This window comes from Larimichthys crocea, chromosome XII, assembly GCF_000972845.2.
Source record: "Larimichthys crocea isolate SSNF chromosome XII, L_crocea_2.0, whole genome shotgun sequence".
Taxonomy (NCBI): Eukaryota; Metazoa; Chordata; class Actinopteri; family Sciaenidae; genus Larimichthys; species Larimichthys crocea.
The window spans coordinates 28,518,672-28,542,966 of record NC_040022.1 but is presented as its reverse complement, the minus strand read 5'-3'; the positions used below and the strand labels follow the sequence as shown (position 1 = coordinate 28,542,966).

At 40.1% G+C, this 24,295-nt stretch overlaps 2 protein-coding genes across 2 annotated transcripts; both read left to right on the top strand.

Moving 5' to 3' along the window:
- The first annotated feature begins 2,925 nt into the window (after nt 1–2,925).
- LOC113747005 (putative nuclease HARBI1) lies at nt 2,926–4,252 on the top strand. Its single transcript, XM_027284777.1, has 3 exons — nt 2,926–3,698; nt 3,809–3,921; nt 4,004–4,252. The coding sequence occupies exons 1-3, from the start codon at nt 3,260–3,262 to the stop codon at nt 4,142–4,144; spliced, it is 693 nt and encodes a 230-aa protein (XP_027140578.1). The 5' UTR covers nt 2,926–3,259; the 3' UTR covers nt 4,145–4,252.
- Nucleotides 4,253–7,857: 3,605 nt separating this feature from the next.
- On the top strand, nt 7,858–23,369 carry mapk11 (mitogen-activated protein kinase 11). Its single transcript, XM_010737895.3, has 12 exons — nt 7,858–8,115; nt 15,214–15,343; nt 15,445–15,503; nt 15,725–15,836; nt 16,699–16,728; nt 18,214–18,261; nt 18,350–18,464; nt 18,583–18,654; nt 19,097–19,176; nt 19,564–19,642; nt 19,844–20,017; nt 20,650–23,369. The coding sequence occupies exons 1-12, from the start codon at nt 8,003–8,005 to the stop codon at nt 20,721–20,723; spliced, it is 1,086 nt and encodes a 361-aa protein (XP_010736197.1). The 5' UTR covers nt 7,858–8,002; the 3' UTR covers nt 20,724–23,369.
- Nucleotides 23,370–24,295: the final 926 nt, after the last annotated feature.

The window sequence follows — 24,295 nt, the reverse complement described above, 5'->3', positions numbered from 1 at the left end:
AAACAACGGCGACAGGCCTACCTAACTGGTACTTACATGTTTGTTTCAGCCTACTTTAAACCAGGTCCCACGGAGATTTGAACTCGGATCGCTCGGATACAGAGTCCAGAGTGCTAACCATTACACCATGGCACCCCCGTTACACGCTGATGAGACCACTGCGGGACACGTTCTTACATTATGTATGTCATTGCAGCCGAAGGGGTACAACCGTGCCAGTAAACACAGAAGCTACCATGAAAAAGCAGTCTTTATTGGGTAACTTGTTAACTTAGGTGGTCTATTTATCAACCACGTTCTAATTCTTCACGGACCATAAATATGTTTGCGGCTAAAAGTACGCAAAGAGGTACAGGCCAATCAGTGGTTCCAGTGAAAAATCTCTTTTTGTCAGAGGTGGGATTCGAACCCACGCCTCCAGGGGACTGCGACCTGACGCAGCCGCCTTAGACCGCTCGGCCACCTGACTGTTGGAGGCCATTTTTGTGCGAAATTTTGCAAAATATCAGGATAAAAGCCTCATACCACCCTACGGCGCCGTGCTATGATTATCATGGCTCAACTTTGCCCGCAATGCAAGGTATCCAGTAAGGAGATGTGTTGGCCATTTGTGCAAAGCACACATTTCTGGTAGAACCTTAATGCCATATCTACTGTTTACCTCCAAACAGCTCCATGTGTTCTTTTAATACTCATGGCGATCAGGCCCAAAAGTATTGCATGGACTGGCAAGTTTCAGACACCGATGGACGGTGGCCCACTGTATTACAATGTCAGAAAGGCGTTGGAAAGAGGCTGTCAAACTCATGTTAGTCCTTGCGTTGGAAAGCGTCTATCAAAGTTCATGTCAGTCTTGCATTGGAAGCTGCTATCAAGTCATGTCCGTCCTTCTCAGCATCACTGTAGGAGTCAGAGATCTGACAACATTGTGACCGAGACAACCCTTGTTGCTTATGGGTGTCACTTCTGAAAACAACGGCGACAGGCCTTCCTTAACTGGTACTTAAGCTTGTGTGGTTCCGCCTAACTTTAAAAAGCAGTCTTTATTGGGTAACTTGGTTAACTTAACTTTTGTTTTTGCTCCCTTTTTTCATTAGCTGAACCACATCCACCTCTGCATCATCCACTGTGCCCACTGGTTCGTCCTCTGATGATAAGGTTAGTGTCTCAATTTCGAATAGTGTTAGTCTATAGATATCTGTACACATATTATAAAACCCATATTATAAAAATACACACACAGCTGATTAGGTACAGCTTCCTCAAGTATCTTAGTGTGAAAGGGAAGGTTTGATATCGGTCTGTAATTGGCTAAGACCTCTGGATCTAGAGTGGGCTTTTTAAGAAGAGGTTTAATTACAGCTACCTTAAAGAAATGTGGTACATATCCTGATAATAAAGACAGATTAATCATATCCAATAAAGAAGGGCTAACTAGAGGCAAAACATCCTTGAGCAGCCTGTGGTCTAAGAGACAGGTTGATGGTGTTACATCCACGTCTGTGCTACCCTGTTGTTGTTCTCCTCCCCTCCTTGGGCTTCTCCCTCCCTCCTAGGGGCGGGTCCCTGACACAAGCAGCTGCTGCAGCACACACCTGAGGCTCATCTTCAATTACCCTCCTGCTGAAATACACCGGTTCTCTATTCACTCTTTGCTAGATCTTTACAGTTGCCCCCGTGGTAACTTATCAGGCTCCCCTTCGAATTTGACTTCTACTCCCAGTGTTTTTGATACTCCTTGTGCTTTCCTGGTCTTCCTGTGTTTTTTGCTCTTCCTGTGTTCCTGCCTTGTTTTTTGATCCTGTGCTCTCTGTGCTACAGCTACCCCTGCTCAGCAGCTGCCAACCCGGACCCGCTCCCCTCCCGGACCCTCACCCCACCGTCGTCCTCTCCCCCCTTTTGTGTCTCCCTCATTCCCAGTCATCAGCTTTTGACAACGATGACCAAAATATTCCAGGATACCAGCATGTGGACAGACTTGCTGAGTATTTAGTGATGCTTTGGGAACAGACTGCTTTGTCTCAGCAACCAACAGGCAAGCACAATCACCGCACTGTGGTGGAGCCTGGATACAGGTGACAAGCAGCAGGTGGTTTAGGCAGTACGACACCAGGAGATACTTTATTAGAGTAGACAGTCCAGTACACTAAAGAAACCCTTAAAATGCTTGGTGTAGAGAGCACTACTTGTTGAATGTTAGGAGCCAGTAGTGCACCTGCTCAGTGGTAGAGAACATTTTCATTAGACTGTGTAATATTCACCCAAACCTGGTTAGATGAAGGAAGACGGCTGATTTCAAGTGATCGTTAATTCTGAGGGACTATCATAAAATCATACAGGTTGTTGTTGAGTCACACCGTGGAATCTCATGTGGCTTCTTGAAAGTAGGTTTCACTGAGAGCTGAACTCAGATCACTGATTCAAAGTCCAGGGTGCTAACCATTAAACAGTGGAAGCACCAAGAATGATGAGTACGTTATGTATGTTCCACAGAGCATATGACGTCAGTATTACACAATTACGACAGGAGCACAGATGACAACACTGTAAAAAAAAAAAAAAAGCTAATTATGTTAGTTTTAGGCTCAGAGAAATTCATAAATGAATACCAGTGTGGATACTCATATTCATGTCTCATTAATGCATGTTAATGCATTATTATACGGGTAATACGAGTCAACATCTGTGCTGGGATTGAATGAAAATCCTCATAGCTGACTGTGTTTGTGTGCGTTCTGTGATAGGCTAGTCACAGCGCCCCTCTCCTACACACATACAGATGTATTGTGTTGCACTCTACTCACTTACACACAGAATAGCTCTCTGTCTCTCCCTCAGTCACTTAGGTTCGTTAACGTTTAGGGTTTCTTCAGCTTCAAGTTGGTTTTTACTTCGGGTTGTACTTGTTAACCAGTAGAGTTCTGGGGTCCGTTTCACAAAGCAGGTTTATTGAAAACTCAGAGTCTGTTAACCCTGGAATCACGGAAACTCAGAGTTTTCCGTTTCACAAAGGAGGGTCAGTCAAACCCGAGAGAGAGGGCTAACTCTAACCTGTTTCACAAAGTGAGGTAACTTAACCTCAAGCTCAGTTGCCATAGTAACATACTCCGTGAATCTAACCTGGTCGGGACCAGGTTTTCCTGAAGAAACCCTGAGTTTCTCTCTGTCTCCGCCCACTTTCAGAGCCACATACTTAATTTGATTTCCTCATTCCTGCGCTGTCAGAACGTCCTCTAGTTCCAGAAGGCAACGTTTGAACATGGCGTGTCCTTTTGATCACGATCCTGTGGACGAAGGTGCAGCAATCCTGCGCAGGGAATTACATATCTGTCGGCAGAGAGTACTCAGACCACGCATAGATATTTCAGCCCTCCCGGACAATTTTCTTTTTGAGCGGTACCGTTTTACTTCACAGTCTATAATTTACATACACAACCTCATCCGTCCGCACATTTCAAACATCACGAGTCGCAGTCATGCGCTCACATCGCAGCAGATTTTGTGTGTGGCGCTGCGTTTTTTTGCCAATGGCAGTTTCTTGTATAACATCGGAGATGCTGAGCACTTGAGTAAGGCAACTGTATGCAGGGCCATCAGAAGAGTCTGCCTCGCCCTGAAAAGACTTTTACCTATATTTGTTGTCTTCCCTGGACACAAACCTGTCAGGGCCATTAAGGAAGAGTTCCACAGGATCGCAGGTGAAGGATGTAGAGATCTGTTGAATTCCTTTAATATCAGGCTGTATTATGACATTGTGCTGCCACCTCAGACTTGAATTAGTAATTTTTATTATTTTTATTTGTTTTAGGATTTCCCAATGTGATTGGCTGCATAGATGGTACGCACATTCCCATCACGGCTCCCTCACATAATGAGGCTGATTATGTGAATAGGAAGTCCATTCACAGCATTAATGTGCAGGTACATGTAGACTAAGAAGTTTCACTGTGTTAAGCACTTCCTCATAATTTAACTAATATCTGTCATTCTCTGCACTGTCAAGATCATATGTGATGCTGCACACATAATCTCCAATGTGGAGGCCCCGTCCACCTGCCAGCTATGCAGGATGGCCGAGCGGTCAGAGACACGATTTGTACTAATCACTTTTGAGTTTAAAGCACCACCACAAATAAAAACATGAGGCACATTTCAGTTGGTCTTCTTTATTTCCTACAAATACAAAAGCTAGTTAAGTTAATGTTCCAATAGTTAACATTGACATAATTGACATGTGACCATGCACCCACCTTTAATTTATGTTCCAGTATTTGGATTTCCAAATCTGCTTTTTTAATCTGGCGGTCGAGGTATAGCATTTCTTTATCGGTCTTCTGGATTTTTTTTAGGAGGTGAATTTTATAAATTTCTTTTACTGGTAACTGGGAATACATAAAGAGGACATAAAATTAACCTGTTGCACATGAATTCCACACAATAAATCTCTGGAGTTTCATGAACAGCTGTCTCACTGTGTCAATCTCTGCAGTTGAGGTCAGGGGAGTCTCCTGCTGCTGCCCAGCCCCAGGCTTCATTGTTTAATACAATATAAAGAAGACATTTTTGAGTGTTAAAAGAGCATTATGGAAGGGATCAAAGAAGTTCAGAGTCAAGTCATGCAGATGTCTGACCTGTTTGAACAATGTTTTTATATTTCATCTTAAGTTGCTGCCAAGTGCGCTTCTCCCCCGCCGGATTGCACCTACATGAAATAAATTAATAGGCTCCATTCATGCAATTTGCCCTTCAATAGTTATTGTGATTGCAAAATATTACATTTAAACTTACGCATTGACCCGAGCAGCAATGCTCTCCCATGCCCTCTCCCTCTCCCTCTCTTTAGCAGCCGCTGCAGTGTTGCACTTCTTTCTAAAGACATGCTCATATTCTCCATATGCAGTCATTAATATTTCCAATTCTATTGGGGTGAAAAATGCTGCCCTCTTTCTGTCAGTTTCCATGTTCAATCATCGAATCTGGGCTCCATTGATGCTGGCTTTATATGTCTGTGGAGCTCATGTTTAACTCCAGGTTAAACTACTCTGAGTTGATTAAACTAACTCAAATCAGCTGTTGTGAAACCGAAAACTCAGAGTTTCCTATCTCAGAGTAGATCAACTCAGAGTTCAGGCTTTGACTCAGAGTTTGTTGAACCTGCTTTGTGAAACAGACCCCTGGTAAACCTGGGTTTGTTCTGACGTGGTGCTTGGTAGAATGCGACTCGTTCTCGTTAATCTGCCTTTCGGAGGATTTTTTACTTTTACTTTCTTAAACCGTCAGCTGGCTCTATTTACAAATATAGCTGTATTTTATAAAAATAAAGGTAGTAGCGGTATAAATAATATTACAAATTAAGCTACACACCCAAAGTCCAGATTTCTCATATGATCATATGTCATGCCATGACTATTACTTTCCCGGTACTGATGGGATCAGGTGAAGGTAGGTGACAAGTGTTAAAACGATACTTCCCTTTCAAATAAGGCCCTACTGAAAATTGAACTCTGATAGCAGAATGCTAACCATCATGGAAGATGTACACAATATCAAATGTCTGTACCCTTATAGTGAAGGATGGTTGTGTTGAAAACCTGCTTCCAGGGAAGACTGCTATCTAAACACAGCACAGACTGACAGTTAGCATGAGGATGTGTTTGTCCCTTGAACAATAATTAAGATTCATCAAAAATCCTTAGATTAGATGGACATAACAGAAACCAAAGTCAAAATATGTGGATTTTCTTGTGATTTCTTGTAGTTGATTACATTACATTACATTGGTGCTGCTATTGACACCTCCTACACTAGCAGATGTTAACCACTAGATGACAGTAATGTATCTACATTATTGCCATACAACATGCTCTGTTTTCATTATTTGTTCATCAATTCCTAATTCCTCTTTTTTGGTCTTTCAATTTTGTTGTTGTTGTTGTTTTCCCTTAATAGTACTTCATCAACTTATTCATGTTACATATTGTATAATATTTTAAGCTGTAGAATCAAGACACCATTTCAACAAACTACAGTATAGTGAAATTCCAACAAATAATATAAAGCTGCATTAGTCGGTATTTGTACATTAACAATTAATGAAATGTGAATGTGAAAGGAGTGACATCAAATAAGGTTTCAACCTTGAGAAGCCTTTAGCCTCTTTTAGCTTATTTTGTTTTTACAACTTACACATTTTCTGTATAGTCGAGTGTCACTCAGTGTCTGTCACTTTATTTTGAAATCTGCCTCTGAGTAGCCAGAAATAGATGAAGGGCCAGTGTGTAAGATTCAGTGGCAGTATAGTGATGTAGTTTCTGATTGCAACCTCCTCACCTTACCCTGTCTGTCACCCTAGTGTGAAGAGAAACTACAATGGCCACAGAAAAACGTGAAAGGCCCAATCTTTAGTCAGCATTTAGCTTGTCCATTCTTGGCTACTGTAGAAACATGACAATACAACATGGCAGACATCGTGGAACAGCAGACATCCCAAGTCTCCCGGAAGTTCCGGGAGTCTCCCTGATATTGACAGTGGCTCCCTGATGCCCGCGAGCTAGGTAAAACATCCCGGATTTTGGATTACGCGAGAGAGATAAAAAAAAATGCGAGTGCGAGCATAAAGAAAAGATAGTACCTCGCGCATCATGCTCGGATTACTTTCAGTTACATTGCGCAGGCATAGGCGAGAGGAGGGGAGGGGGGTGAGCGCGTGAGACTGAGATACAATGAGCTACATGAAGCACCCGTGCATGCATTCAAGCGAAAACTCTGTTCAGCGTGTTCTCGTGTTCAGGGCGACTGGTTGCGAGAGAGAGCGCGCCGATTGGTTTGGTCAGCAAAACTACACCATTAAGCTTTCGTTGTGTGCGGACCCCCCCCCCCCGTCTCCCGGAAATGACTTTTTGGAACTTGGGATGTCTGGAACAGGGATGTCCAAAGTATGGCCCGGGGGGCCAATCACAGCCTGCGATCATATTTCATGCAGCCAGAAGCTTCAGTTTATATTAATATATATTTTATATTATTCATAGCCTGCTAGGATTGTCAGATACTGTATGTCTGGAAGATTAGTCTTTTTTGGTTGACATAAAGCATTTGAACTTTTGAGGACATAACTGCTGGTGTTATGTCTGTATATATTATTTTATGAATGATTTTGTGGAAGACAAGAGCAAAAGTGATGCGTTTGCATTACTCATAATAGGTCATGTTTAGAATGAACATGAGGTTAAGATTTGTATCAACTTCATGCAAGTTTAAGGTATGTTGTATTGTATATATTTATGTATGTATGTATTTAAGGTAGGTAATCATGCCTGATTGGCTTAGATTTGGTGTAATTAAAAACAAAAAGATAATTGTGACAATGAAAACAAAATAGTTACAGAATAGTGCATTTGTATGTAACTTTTATTAATAATCTTTTCATTTTTAAAATGTTAGTGTTGGCCCCCGTTCATCTTCACATTGTCAAATCTCGCCCTTTAAAAAAAAAAAGTTTGTCTGATATAGAAGGTTCATTCAAAGGTAACAAAAACACGACAATTCTTATTTTCAGGTAACTAATTTAAACATACAAAATGTATTATATATTCTGTATATATATATTCTGTAAATAGAACCCTCTGAATATTACACACACCTTTAATAAAGCTTTAATGCAGTTTTTTGTGTATTTAGCCCACATGTATATAGTGTAATTTTATGGTGTGTACTATAATGTTTGTTGATATTTTTGTTATTAATAATAGTTTATTGTATGAACTTTTTGTAACAATGTAGCTACAGGGGGAGGGGTGGGGAGAGAGAGAGAGAGAGAGAGAGAGAGAGAGAGAGAGAGAGAGAGAGAGAGAGAGGGAGTGTTAGGCTGTCACTGGCCGGTGCTCGTGTGTTCAGGCAGCAGACGGCGGCCCCATCTACCGTTTACCTCCGTTCATTTCACTTCTCCCTCTCCTTCTCATTTTTTATTGTTCAGCCCGTTCTCTTTTGTATCCGGCTCGGCGAAATGTCCGCCAGACCAGGATTTTACCGACAGGAGCTAAACAAGACTGTGTGGGAGGTTCCGGAGCGGTACCAGAACCTGACGCCGGTGGGCTCCGGAGCTTACGGCTCCGTGTGGTGAGTTTGCGCGTGTTTGTGTGTACGCAGGGCGGGTGGAGGGGCGAGGCTGCACAGCCACAACATTTACCGTATATTGGTCATGATGCATCAGCATAGCGATGCGTTCATGTCGGCTATGTGAAAGGGGAAGCAGCTTGCTTCGGGGTTATTGTCATTGTTATTATTACCAGCGTATTATGCCTTTGCAGCTATGGGATAAATATTTTAGGTTAAAAAAACATAAAATGATAGAATTAAGTTTTATTTAAACGTTTCAATGTGTACATTTCTCTAAGATTTCTATATATGTACTGTTGTTAGCCATATAAATAGACACATCAGATCTGCAAGTCTTGTTTTTATCCCACAGCTCACTGTCTGCTGTTCCTATATGTGCATCAGCACAGGAATTTCCCATCCAGATAACCCCCCACCCTCCTCCCTCTCTCTATATATACTCTAATATAAGGGGTTACTTTGCAGAGGTTGGTGTTGTGGAACCCTATGCATGCCACATCAGGGTCCTTCTGCTCTCTGTGAATAACAATGCCAGTCTTGGAAGCCTCCAGTAGGTGCATGCATCATTTAGCACATTGCTAGAATATACCTGCACGAAACCACCCTCCTCTCTGTATGCCCCAGTGTCTGGATGCAGACATTTCCAATCTTGCAACATCCAATTGCTCAGCCGGTGGAATCCCGTTGCCATGGCGACATGTCATGGTGATAAACACCTCCAACAGTCAATATTAATTAAGCTGTAATAGGAGGCTGATGGTTACCTAAGGAAATGTGGATAGAATAGTTTCTTTGACTGATCCCAGTGGGATCATCAAAACATGAATAAGATGTTTCAGCTTTTCTACGCAGCTTCATGATGGCAGGAACTAACTGTTAGGCCTGAAAATCTTTCACAGAGAAGTGATTTATCCTGTGGGCCAAAGATTAAACTATGACTCCTGAGCTACTTAAAAGAAGCTTTGTAGGAAGACTCTTTCAGCAGTTAAATTGTCCAAATGTCAATTCAATGCATTTCAAATAAACAGGGATACAGAAATACAGAGACTCAACAATTCTTGGCTATGGTGGCAAGGAAAAACATCCTTTAAGAGGCAGAAACTTTTAGGCAGAACCCAGCTCATTGGTGGCCGGCCATCTGCCGCAACCAGTTTAGTTAGAGACGTTGAGGTGGAGGGAGAGGGGGAGGATAGATATGACTAATAGTTTTAATAATGGTAATAATGACAGTATTTGTAGTTGACGTCAAGCAGATCCTGCGAGACGAGAGGGACGAAAAATGTCACCTTTGTGAAAACTGGCTAAAAGATCATCCAATCACCTGCACAGTAAATCAGTCGTTTCCCAGTGTCAACACCTTTGACTAAAGCACATGCCCACTGAGCCATTCCAGACTACAGTGAGAAAATCTAAATTTGTGGGCTGGCTTTGCTACACTGTTATGTTCCCAAATCCTCTAAGACCAAATCCTGTGATGCTTTGTACCAAAAGGATGAGAGAGGCAGAAGATTAAATGTTGGTCAGTACAACTTTCTCCAGATGGAGCACTCACTCTGTGCTGTTGAGGACACAGTCTGGAATTGGCTGTTAAGTTCTGATCCTTTCATTTTTTTTGTTTAGACAGATAGTCTGTATAGGCGAAGAAGTACTAAGTGGCATTTATATTTTTGGCTCCTGGGCTGAATTTATTACATCTTTCTCTCACTCTGTCAGCCCTTTTTATCCCAGAAGTTTAGGCGAGTGGCTTTTGTTGTGAAATAGGATCACTGTCCTATCATGTTGCTTGGATATCATGACGGATTCAGGACTTGCGCACTGTATTGTGTCAGATCCTAAACTAACATTCTTTAAAATTGTATGGAGCACAAGAATAGGCCTCTTTAGCCACACCCATCATTGCCATCATCTGCATCCTCAGAAAGGAGGTTTTATCTCAACAGCTGACTTTCTGTCAAGTCAGATGTTAATTAACACATTGTATGAACTCGCAGAAGATGAGATGTGCTTCTCTGCTGGAGCTCCACTTCAGGATTCACAGTCCCACTGGAGTATTTTGTGCATAAACATCATGCCAATATGGCAGTTTTAAAGCTGTGCTCAGAATAGCACAAGAGTAAAAATGTAGCTGGATACTGACTTCGCTTTTAGCCGTTTCATTCACCCCCAGCATTATATACAGATGGACATGGACATTTTTTGCACAAGACTGCCTCAGTTAAGGTGGATTCCCATGCTGCATGTGCAGTGTTATCAAAGAATCTATTCAATGAGGCTTGTCTTTGTTGATAGAGTAAGTATTGCTCTAAGCAATCATTCACATGTGTTACTCATGATCTCTAAAGGTTCAGTTGGTGTAAACATGGAAACATCAATGCAAAAAGTCAGGTCCATCTATTGCTTTGAACAGCGCTTTTTAGAACGTCTCTGATTTCATAATTAGATAGGACTATTTTCCATTTATTTATCCTTACATTTAGCTTTTTATTTCAATCATTTATCCGTTGCTTATAGCTAACTAAATGTTTATTCTTCTCTGCTTTCTTGGTTACTAGTTTTCTAATCTTTCTATCTTCCCATGTACCACCTGAGGTACAGGTACCCCTGCTTGAACTGCACAAAGTATCTGTTTTGTTGGTGGTAGACAAAGATGAGGGTTTTAGCAGGTGTTTTTCTTCTGTTATTTTAATCACTGCACATTCTGAGCTGTTATATTTCTCAAGGAATCATATCAACATTGGATAGGTGTGAATGATGGCACTGGTAAAATGCCTTGACTTTCCTAAAACTCTTTCTAAAATTATACACACATACAAAGGATATTCCTCCACACACCACCCAGCATTGCCCTGCATTGTTAATGGTGATCTCTAGCCATTGTCAGTGACTTTCTCATGGCAAAACTACTTGATTAGCAATCGGCTGGGGGATGGGGGTTAAGAGTACGACATATGTATGTGCATGTGTCAGGCATGATGGGGGGTTAGGATAGTTCCACACTGCACCTCTCGAGATGCACAGTAAAACAGCTCTCATCATTTATCTCAAACAGTGGCTTGTTCCCTCTTGAGGCTGCAAGCCTGAGGTCAAGGATCTGACAAGATCATATAATCCATTATAGCTAGAGCTGAAGAACTTATACCCCCATCACCCTTGGGACAGGGAGAATAGAACAACACAGAAATTGAGCTTAGAAAGAGAGTACTATGATAGGTGCAAGAATATATGAGCTAATAAAGATGGACTATGGAGAGATTTTAGAGCTGCAAGGTTCAGACACAAGAGACGAGAGTGAAGCATCATAAATACAAAGCTGATTTAATAATTTAACATGAAGTGTCTCTTGAATTTTTATCTCATGAGACAGAAAGTTTGGAGGAATGAACATCGTCATATCTTGATCCTAATCCAGACTCATTGTCTTCACACGTAATTATTCTCTGTTCTGCTTCTGCTTTTTTTGATAAAAAATGTGGACCACCAATCTAGAGAGAATATACACTGAGCTGATCAAGAATGCTTTCATCTTATATCAGCATATGTAACATCTGTTCAGTAAACCTGAACTTTGGCATGAAGCCTCTCATTTGGATAGCTATGAATAAAACATGACTGCTTCATTTTCACCTGTTAAAATTGTTGTGTCTGAACTTGTCAGTTTGTTGATTGGAAATATGATGAACCGTGCAGAAAACAAGATTGGGGTTCTGATTTTGTCTGGGTCGATGATAGTTGTCATGTGGCTGCAGTACAATTTTAGTGTGTGTGCAAGTGTGGGAATGTGTGTGCATATCTGCTTAAAGAAACAGATGAGAAATTAATACCACTCACGCCTGTCCCTTTTGTATGAAATTACAGCCAAGAGCCAGTTAGCGTAGCTTAGCATAATGACTGGACACAGGGGGAAACAGTTAGCCTAGCTCCGTCCGAAGGCAACAAAATCTGAGAAAGTCACTGCATCTGGCCAAGAAATAGTCCCTCACTTTGTAAACAACAAATTAATATTTATACATCTTTTTTTCTATTAATCAGAAATCTAATAAGCGAGCTTTAGAGGTGTGGACTTTGCTGCCTTCAGATAGAGCTATGTGAGCTGTTTCCCTGTTTCAAGTCTTTATGCTAAGCTAAGCTAAACAGCTGCTGACAATAGCTTATTCAGCATTCAGATGTAACAACTCTTGGTAAGAGTTTGGATAGCATATTTCACAAAATGATTCCTTTAAATGCAAAAATTGATGTAGTGTTGGATGCTAGGAACAACCTCTGTGGACAATAGTCAATAGAGCTAATTATAATTTCTTCTTTGTAATCGCACAAGTGAATACCCTCCCCCATTTCACATATATGCAAATCATATAGGTTTCATCTTGATTTAATCAGAATGAATCACATTAACTGAAAAGATCAGAAAATGGTGAATGTCATTAAAACAGTTTCCTTGTGTATAAACAGTGTACTTGAATCATCTCACATCAGATATTAGCTGTCCCTTCCCCCTTTTTCTTTTTGAAACCAGAGGCGCATTAAGAGCTGGGATATAAAAAAAAAAAAAGAGAGAGAGAGAGACAAAAGAAGAGGAGAGAAATCGATGCCATAGCTGAGCTGTGTATGCTGACAGCAATGCAGTCAGCCCCATGTATGGAAGATTGCAGGGAGGAAGGTATGTATGAGGCGGTGAGGCCTGGTTCATGTCAGAGATGGAGGAGACTGGCTGCTGTCCTGGCTGAAGCCTAGGGGGGACATCCGGACTGGCAGCAGGTGATTACAAGAGAGAGGGCCACATGGATGCACTGAACCGTGCATGAGTGTAGTTTACTCATGCATGTAAGCATTATAGATTATCATCAGATGATACAGTAATATTTACAGTGACTGTAGACAAAACAGGAAACACATCATTTGGTGGTCACTTTGTCCCAAGGTGACCATATATATCATATACTGCTGAATTTATGCAGGTTTGTAGGAAAAAAGAAATGACAGACGTGAAGGTTACACATTCCGCTCCTTTGAACAGTTTGGATACATTTTATAAAGGACAGATTGTGTCTGTGATAAAAGGATCCCAGTAAAATACAGTTAGAGCAGAAATTTCTAGCAATTTTAGCAAAATACATAATGCATAATTGCATAATGCCAAGGTTGTGCTTCTGGGAATGCATGGAGGGCAAGCTCATACTGAAATCAGAAAGATGTTAGAAAATCGTGGTAGTAGTAGTGGGACATTATTCACTCTCTTTCTGTGAGTTGATGTGTGAGATGAGAAGATCACATTACATCCGTATGCTAAATATAAATTAAGATACCACCCAGAAATGGTTAGTGTATGTGAGCATAAAGGCTAAAGAAAATAGGGAAACAACTATCTTGGCTGCAACAATCAACCTATCAGCACCTGTAAAGCTCACTGATTAAGACTATATATTTTATTTGTTTAATCAGTACATAAACCAGTGTAAACATGATAAATAGTGTCTTTAACAAGGTTCAAGTAGCACTGTCACTGAACAATATCAGGGAGAAATCCATTTCTAAAGAGTTAGTTATTGCACCCATGAGACAACAGAGTGCTGTGAAGCAAGACAAGTCGGGTTTTGAGTAAGTCAGGTGTGACTTAGAGTTTTATTTTGTCACAGTAAAATCTAACTGTACTGCATGTAATATACTGTGTCACTGTCTCCACCCTCATCTAACTGTCAGCTCAGTACTACAGGTCACTTATTCTGCTGCAGACTTTGCTGCAAAAAGCTGTCAATCTAGATATTCTGTGAAGATGATAAGGCAGGCTGTGGTTTTAAAACTGTGAACACAAATGAGAAATTCCTGAAGTGAGCACCACATGTTCTAAAGAACGTCAACTGTAAGAAGGAGGGGATTTCCCTGTGTTCAGGAATTAGTCAGAAAAACCAGTGGTATATACCACTTACCATACACTGAGTCAGTTCTACATGTGAATGTAAAGTATAAATCTTCCTTTAAATATTCTCATCTGCTTTATTTGAAATGTCCACTTTTTCCAGTGTTTCACTTCTTCCTTCTTGCTCTGTTTCAACAGCGCTGTGCAGCATTTCTCAATTCTCATTGCCATGTTTCCTTCCTGTTTGTCTGTTCCGCCCTGTGATGGCTGTATTATTATTACTCATGAGTGTCGAAAAGCTGGCAAGACTGAAAAGACACCACCACCACAAAAGCAGTGGCAGAAACAGCAGAAGCAGCAGGGCTCAGCGTTCAATATGTGGAATGACATTTGCATTTCAAAAGAGGCAGATGAAATAAACCTCTTGTTCCACCACATCCTCTTTCACCCTCACCTCCTCTCTGCATTAGTCTTTGACAGCCTGTCTCTCTTTTTCTCCACTCTCAGTCATTTATCACCAGACATACTCTCAGTATCATCAGCTGATATCAGGTCTGGTATTTAGGGAGTAATAGGAAACAAGAGCAGATGAAACTAGCTTGGCTTTGTCCAAAAGTAACAAAATCCTCCTATCACTCGTTCTAAAGCTCACTAATGAACACATTATATCTTGATTATTAAGTTTCTTTAAAAAATGTGAGTGAAAACAGTTAGCTTGACAAATATGTAGCTTGGCAAGATGAGGGAAAATGGGGAACAGGTAGTCTAGCTATCTCTGAAAATAACAAAATCAGAGGAAGTAACAAGTTACTGCCCAGCACACATCCCATATAAAACCACAAATACGTCAGATTAAGCAAAGGTGCTGTAACATGTTGGTAAGTACTAAGAGTGGATTTTGTTACATTTTGACAGAGCCTGGCTGCCTGTATGTCTGTTTCCAGTATTTATGCAAAGTTAAGATAACTGCCTTATCACCGTAGCTTCATATTGAAAGAACAAACATGAAAGTGATATACATTTTATCATCTATCTTGAATAAAGCGAATAAAATGTTTCCCAAAATGTCACTTCACACAAAGTGTCACTTACAATAAAAGTAATATGGTTTTATTGAGAAAAACAGCTCACCTTTGGGAAGTCATGTCAGCTTATTAATGACATTCGCTATAGTAAACAATAATTACAACAAGTACATTCTGACAAGAATTTTAATCATTTTTCTCTCTGTTTTCTGTCTTCAGTTCAGCATATGATGTTGTCTTACGGCAGAAGGTTGCGGTGAAGAAACTGTCCAGGCCTTTTCAGTCTCTGATCCACAGTCGCCGCTCCTACCGGGAACTCAGGCTGCTCAAGCACATGAAACACGAGAATGTTAGTGCCCCTTATGAAAATACCCAGAGACAGACAGACGCAGCTCTCTGCATGTTTCCGCTCTGTTATTGATCAACTCTTCTCTGTCTATGTTGGTGCAGGTAATAGGGCTGCTGGACGTCTTCACACCTGCTGCTGCATTAGAGGACTTCAACGAACTGTAAATCTTTTATCCCTTCATGTTTACTAAAAACTACACAGCTGTCCATCTTTTACCAAACATGCAAAGAATCTGTTATTAAAAGGGAAGGGGTGGTGTCGGTGGAGGCGATCCTAGGGGATTATAGGCTTGTAGAGATGTCTGACAGTTGTCAGCCATGGCAGCATCACACACATATTCTCCTCTTAACTAAAAATCCCCCTCCCCGCCTTCTTTTCCAGCTACCTGGTGACTAACCTGATGGGTGCAGACCTCAATAACATCGTTAAATTTCAGAGGCTGTCGGACGAGCACGTGCAGTTCTTAATTTACCAGCTTCTCCGTGGCCTCAAGGTAATTAACTGCATAATGATACACCTGCTGTATGCCATGCGTAATATATACTGTATGTTATGCATGAATGGCAGTGGTACCCAATCGTTTTTTACCACCACAGTCCCCTGTCGGATGAATTCAAGCACAATTCAGTCAATGTTCAGGTTGATGTGGTCAAGTCAACTTTCAGACTACTAAAGTTGGTCAGTCACACCATTTATGAATTATTTTAGCATTACCATCTATCCATTACTTACAGCTGTCTAATTCACAGTAAGTATTTCTACCTTGAATATATTACTTTAGTAAACTGTTTGTCCATCACAACAGCTATCTCTATTTCTCATTTTAGCTAACTACTTCTATAACACTACTGTTAAACTACTACTGTCTCTTACATTTACTATTTGATTTATTTATCATTTATAGCTATTACTATGCCTATCTGCATGCTTACTAGTTTGGACAAATATTTAATGTGTAATAAAAGTTACAGTTCTATCACTCTGTACAAGTAACCCTGGTTGGCAATCACTGTAGTGTGCTGTGCTAATTGAACAGAGCTTTCCATCTGAATTCCCCATATTTATATTGTGTTTGATATTCTGTCTTTGTGAATTCTGTCCAAAGCTTGCATGCCATCACAGAGTCAGTCTAGCAGCCAGCAGTGCCGGCTGTTCGACCTTTCTGGTTACCATGGGGCAGACAAAAGCAGTCTCCCCTTTAGGCAGGGGCTAATATGTTGAATTGCACTGTTGACCCCTGTCTCCCTTTATGTCCTCTCTCTCTCTCTCTCTCTCTCTCTCTCTCTCTCTCTCTCTCTCCTCTCTCTCTCTCTCCTCCCCCATCCTCCTGCCCCACCCCACCGCCTGTCGAACAGTACATCCATTCAGCAGGATTGATCCACAGAGTGAGTGCCCTCTCTTCGCTGTCATTTTGAGCAAGCAAGTTTGAGAAAACAAAAAGCACCTGCCTGGCTTAAAATAAAATAAAAACATCTTTACCTCTCAAAGGTCCAGTGTGTAAGATTTAGTGGCATCTAGTGGTGAAGTTGCAATTTGCAACCAACTGAATACTACTCGCCACACCCTCTCATTTCAAGCATGAAGGAGAAACTACAGTGCCTGTGAAACTTGCAAAGGATGTCAAAGTCCCTATCTAGAGGCAGTGTTTGGTTTGCACCTTTTGGGCTACTGTAGAAACATGGTGGTTCAACAAGGACCCGCTACCTCTGTAGATGTAAAATTCTCATTGTAAGGTAACAAACATGATGATTCTTATTTTCAGGTGATTCTAAACAAATGGAAACGTAGTTATAAATATTGTTATGGAATTTTCTATCCTTAGGTTACTTGAGGTCACGTGTGAGCCTTGTGCCACCATATCTCAACACTGTGGTGGCCAGGGTCGAAGAGGCCTGTTGCTGCATTCCTAGACATAATAGATAGCTAACTGTTGACGTTCTATTAGCATGAACAGACAACAGTGTCTCCAGACTAGAATGTGTTGAAGGTGAACACGAACATGGGTAAATGCATTCCCTTTGACTATTTTGGGCGTAAAGTATTTGTGGCGTCATCTATGAGGGTTTAAAGTGTGACCACCAGCATGAGTTCATCAGAATGCGAGACCGACTCAAGCACTTCAGGTGTACTTTGAGAGTGTCTCTAATTCTCCTTGGCCAAGCGTCAATAAATAATACAGCATAAGACATCAGAGGCTCCTGAACACTTTCTTCCCTCCTGACTTCACCATTGACCTTTGACTTCAGCAATTTCTCCACAACAAATATCATATTCAATTTCAATAGATCCCCTTAAATTTTACACACTGGACCTTTAACATACAGCTTTCTCTTTGTATTTCAGCCTTAAGTAACTTTAAGTCCTCACTGTCTGATAATATCATCATTGAGAATGAATGGTGCAGCTGACCATTCAAACTTCTTTTATAAAATAAGATTTAGTTTAGTTTAGTTTGAGTCACATTTTTACACAGTTCAGCTGTACTGTTTTCATTTTAAATGCAAAAACCAATTTGTGTGAGAGGATCTAGTCCTAATGTAAGTGTACATCGAAACTTTAAATAGTGTGTTTTTATTGATCTTTGTTGTTAAAGTTGGTTGAAATCCAGTTGCCGATAGTAGTGAATATTCAATACTTTGCTACATATAGAAAAGTCTATCAGATATTGGACTTGGATGTTTTGAAATCACTAATTAAAGTTGTGTTTTTGATTGGTGCTCTGTATAAATGCAGTGAAACGGCCAAACATTGATTGCAGACACCAGCTGGGTGCTTTATGCTGTTTTATATTCATATCCATGCCTCTATTTGCAGCAACACCGTCATTCTAATCATGTTTCTCTCTTTATCTGCTTTACTATCTCTCCCAGGACCTCAAACCAAGTAATGTGGCAGTCAATGAGGACTGTGAGCTGAGGGTAAGGCTGACCTCCAGTTTACACCTACAAATCCTTCACTTCAACCCATGAACCACACCAATTAAAAAACGGTGTTCCTGTCCTACAGATCCTTGACTTTGGATTGGCCAGGCAGACAGATGATGAGATGACAGGGTATGTGGCAACACGCTGGTATCGAGCACCGGAGATCATGCTGAACTGGATGCACTACAATCAGAATGGTAAGATGCCATCAAAGTAGAGACACTTAATAAGCTTTTCTTATGTTTGTTTTTTTATTTTTTAGAAACAAACACATTAAATGCTAGTTGAATAATTTAACTTATGTTTCTGTTACAGTTGATATTTGGTCAGTGGGATGCATTATGGGAGAGCTGCTGAAGGGAAAAGTCCTTTTTCCTGGCACTGACTGTATCCTTTCTCAGCACGGCAAATTGCAGATTTTTCCCCTCTTAGCATCATTCATCCATTACCTCTTTAAAGTGCCCAGTGGACGCAGACCTCTTGTGGATTTGCATTACAATACCAGGCCTTTCTGAAGGGGAGGTGCATCAACAGAGAGAAGTGGAGAATGAATAGGAGCGATTACAAAAGGCTGAATTATCTAGGTTGTTGTATTCGCTATCTAAGAGCAGAGCTGAGACGAATTTGATTTATTGATCATTGTGTGTTGTGTTGTGGGACATTGTCTGTCTAGAAATGAACTGTTGACTTTCAGTGACTTTTAGTGCTCAGCAAGTCGAATTTTTGTCTCATTTGAATTCCTACGAGACGAGCTAATATGACAAGTCAAATCCTGCAGGTTAATGACTTTTCACAAATCTTAACTGCCCTTAACTCCTCCTGCTCTAAGATATTGACCAGCTGAAGAGAATCATGGAGGTGGTTGGGACTCCAACACCCGATCTATTAAAGAAGATCTGCTCTGAACATGTGAGAGAGGGAAGAATAAATAAAGGGATGATTGGGAAGAGAAAGATGTTCTCCATATGTTTTTATCATATGGAGAAAATCAAAACTAATATCTTCTTCTGCGCATAATCTTTCCCCACATGTCTGTCTCACTTTTGCGTTTACTGCTAGAGTGTGCCCCTGGTGGCCGTAAATTAGCCGCACCTTTGTATAGGCCGCAGGGTTCAGCGAGAGTGAAAAAAGTAGTGGCTTATAGTCTGAAAAGTTACGGTAGTTCATTCAATTAAAATGACTGTTTATTGAATCGTCAATGTGTGTTAGTGTTGGGGTGATTGATTACTAACTGTTTGACACCAGATGATCCACATTGTCACATGTCATTAGTTGAATGCCGGTCTCTGTTTGCAGGCGCAGAAGTACATCCAGTCCCTGCCCTTCATGCCGCAGCAGGACCTGGAAAAGATCTTCAGAGGAGCAAATCCGCTAGGTTCGTGATGCACTACAGATTGGATTATTAACTTCTCAAATTCAATTGAAAGGATTCGAGATGCCGCCAAGCTCAAGTTGCTCTCTCTCTCTTGTGTTGCAAATCAGGAATTTGGTTACATGGGTTTGTCCCTTTGGGTTTAAACTTGTTTTCAGTCTCCTCCCAAATCCTGAGCCCTCTGTCTGTTTCTGTCTCTGTTAGCTGTTGATCTATTGAAGCGCATGCTGGTTCTGGACTGTGATGGGAGGATCTCGGCCAGCGAGGCTCTCTCCCACTCCTACTTCTCACAGTACCATGATCCAGATGATGAGCCAGAGGCCCCACCTTATGATCAAACGCTGGAGAGTAAAGACCGAACTCTAGAAGAATGGAAAGGTAAAGTTTTCATTTGAAAGTAGAAAGATAAATGATTTAAAAAAGCTACAACAAACTTTTTTCCATGATTTCTGTGATTGTAACTTGGCATTTTAAATATCCACATTTTATCTGTGTTCTTTCCCCCCCCCACACTGTCTTCATTTTTAACAGTTTTAAGGGGGTAGATTTGTTTTGCAAAGGAGGAAGTTGCATGAATTGATTCTATGGATTCAAAATGAGCTTTAGGCTGCAGAGCATTTAACCTTGAACATTACACAATGATGTGTTCAAGCTTGCATGTTTATCGCAGAAATGCTGACTAAACTACCATAGATTTTGAAATATTTAGGGATGGCTTTCAAAACATCATAAATATGATTACGTTTTATTTCACAAGGGAGTTTTATAGTTTGTGAAAGGCCCCAGAACCGATGTGAGTCATGGTAGATAAGTTTGTGCATGGTTTGCATCCTAATTTTAAATTGCTTTGATAGACCAGTATACCAAGGTGAACAAGCACAATTTTAAAAGTGCTGAATAAAATCTTGTGCCAGAGGACTCTTGCTTTTAATATTTAATTTTAGTGTGTTTTAAAGATTTTTCACTTTAAGCTCTCATTTCTCTAATTTCTCTCTCATGTATGTGCACAGAGTTGGTATTCGAAGAGGTGAACAGCTTCAAAGCATCTGGCAGCAAGACTGATAGCCTTCAGGTGGAGCAGTAATCCCCTAGTCTTTACCTGAAGAAGGACCACGTACTCAATGAGTGGGAGAAGGACTGTGGCAAGCCAGCTGATAGAAAAACTCTGCGTTCCCTCTGCTCAATGTGACTGTGTTTGATTGCCTGTCATGAGTTTATTTGAGCAGCAGGGAAAAGGACGGTCTTCGCAGGATCAAATGCACACATTGCAATTACAGGGAGAATTTTAGAATCTGATAGAAGGAGCTTTCCAGTCCAGAAAGTTGCTTCCTCTTATGTTTCCGCCCAGTGAGGTTAAAATGAGGAACCATAGCAACGCCAAGGTTCACAGAGAACGTGAGGATTCATACGAGGGAGCAACTTAACGGAGCTGAAGTGTTTACAGACTGATAGAAGGGTTTCAAAGGAAGAAAAAACGCACACTAGGATTTCCAAAGCGACAACAGACTGTCGTCTGGCCCCTCATTATGACAAATGCTATAAGCAGTCACTGCTTTCATATATGGAATTCATGTTTAAAGGCTTGCAACAATGCCACGTCATGCCACAGAACAGCTTGGCACTTCGCCTGCATATTACTGCATGATTTATGTGCATTTTATTATTACAGAATATTACCAATGCTGTATTGTAACCATTAAGACTGCTTATTGCATCTGCCACACTGCTGTAAAAATCATCCTGAGGGTCAGACAGGCATTACCAGGAAATGTGACCAACTTTCAACCTGTTTTATCTTCATAATTTCCTCACAGTAAAAGAAAACAACAAAAGCAAACAAAAACTACTGCTCTTCCTCGGATGAAAGTCATCCTCTCCTGCTTACATAGTAAACACCAACTGTGCTATTAATTAGCAAGGTAATTAATATACGCCAAAGCTGGAACAGAGTGACTGTGTTGCAGGTCTGTGTTTACAGTGTGACCTCGCTTCTCATATACAGCTCCATCAGGTTTCTGTAGTTCTCTGCTGCCCTGGTTTGTGTTTACAATAATTAAGATTACGGGCATTTTGTAAACTGTTAGAAACAGTTCCCAGACAGTATGTAACTGTGCTGGACGATAATATATTACTCAACTAGTAGCTCCATCCAAGCAATGACTGGTCAAACACTCCAGGGTGATGATTCCCATAAAGCAGCTATATTTGGCTGCTTGTGGCACACAGGGAGCTCATTAGTGATCTTTCATGTTTCCTCAGCTTCTTTTAAGTTTTCATGACGCCTGAGTGTTATAAAGAAAAAAATGATTGTAAACATTCATTAGCAAGCATAGTATACAAGTACTGGGGATGTTCTTTACCTCAATTGTGGGTATAATTGTGGGCGTTATACCTTACTGCAACATTATTATACCCATAATCGCCTTAAGGAAGGCCCTCACAGGTAACATTTGTATAAGCAGCATGATCTCAGTGCGTATGCAGATAATTACATGAAATGACTGACTTCCTCACTGAAACTGTGTCATTCATCTTGCAGCAGCAGACTGGAGTTTTAGTTCTGCATACTTCTTGCTGAGGTAGAAAAAAATACACCACAGGGCTTAATCTGAAGGTCAGTGAAAATGCCAAGAAGTAAAAGAGCACAGATTTTATGAAGTCTCTGATATTCACTAAAGAAATACAGTCTAGGACCTAGTCTTGGATAATAGATGGATGATTGGATAATATCTGATCATGTTTAATGGGATTCTATTTGTGAGCACGCCTAAGATACATTTACTGTCAGAAGAATTGTGTCTCAGTTGCTCCATTTGGTGTTTTGAAACAGATTCACAAAAGTGGCGAGGTTAAATACATCATCAAGCCACAAATCTAATTGTCAGCTTCAAAGAGAATAAATAACCTGAAGTACATTAAATAATAAGATGAACACAATAAAAAGTAAACTAAGACAACGTTTTATAGATACCAGATGACATTAGGGGCAAAAAAAATTTTTAAAAATCAGGATTACTAATAAATCTGACTATATATATATATGTTTGATAGGTTAGTTAGTTTGTCTATCTGACCGAATACAAAGTAACAGCTCAAGTAGTTCTTTGGGTTAGCTAAAGATTCAAGTGAGCTCTGATTTAAAGGTTAAAACCAGTTGTGTTTTAATGTATACCTTGGTGTGCTCCTTCATAGGACTGCAAGCTGAATTGTAGTTCCTTGGCTCAATCCACTCAGTTTGACTCAGCCAAGGAAATAATTTACACTAAAACTTCAAGTTGTCATCAAGAAATTATTTTTGAGGAAAACACAAAATAAAATCTAGTCTGTTTTTTTTTTTCTTTTAATGGTTCACACTGGAGCGCTACATGTAGCCTTTTGTGCAAGTCGTCCATTAACACTGGATGCAAAATGTTGAATTTAAAGTCCAAAAGAATCCAAACTGTCTGAATGTTAAAGTATTATGTGCTTATGTGGATGTCGTATATGTGTTGGATTTGAATAGCAAACTGCAAATCGAATGTATACGTATACTTTTATGTATGTATGTTACAAGTTAAAATTGTCTTTTGAATACATGGTGGCATGTGATTCAACAGTAGCCATGGGCTTCAAATCCCTAAACAGAATGTCATCTCTCGTTTTTCAGATGATTTTTCTCATTCATCAACGGGTAACATGACTTGGCAAGTTTTGGCTTCAGTATATTTCTTCTATTAAATATTCTCTACAACATTCAGTCATTTTAATGTACACCATGGGCACCCATGTCCATAAAAGCCCTTTCCTGTTGCTTGATTAAAGGTTTGTGTGGAGGAACTGGCCTTCAGAGAGTCCTGTCCTCAACCTCATGCAACACCACTGCGATGAATTGTAACGCCAACAGCACACCAGGCCATAAAGTCCACAATCAGTGGGCAAACCCCACCAAAAAAAGTGGGGATGAGATGTTCAACAATGACATAATACATTTGTGCATATAAAGATTGGAATACAGTATAGTCTAGTTTAGATAGTAGAGTTATGTAGTACATAGAACACTACAGTACAGTATAGTATGGTATAGTAAAGCGTAGTATATTATAGTATAGCATAGTATAGTATAGTATATTATAGTATACTATAGTATATTATACATTATATATATTATTATTATAGCATACTATGTATATTATACATTATATATATTATTAAGTTACTATATATAATTCTACATTTTTTTATATCTCTATATTATATATATTATATAATTATATATATAGTACACTATGTATATTATAGTATAGCATAGCACAACATGAAATAGAATAGTATAGCATAGTACATAGAATATATAAAATAGAACATGGAACAGTATTGTAGTCTATAGTAACATTAACATTGACACCAAAGGACAGTCAAGAAAACATCACATGATTTCAGTTTAGATTGTTAAGGATCATGGACACTACAGTAGAGATGCACCTAAGTGAAGTACAACTTTTACAATGCTCTCTGTGTCACTAATAACAAGATACAGTGAGAAGGTTGATCAGGAAACATAAGACTTATTAAGTAGAAAAGAAGAAGCTTTTTATTTTTTATGACCTCATATGATAACATTCATTTACTAGTTTGCCTCCTCTGCAGGAGCACTACAGAAACATTCTAGGAGGATTA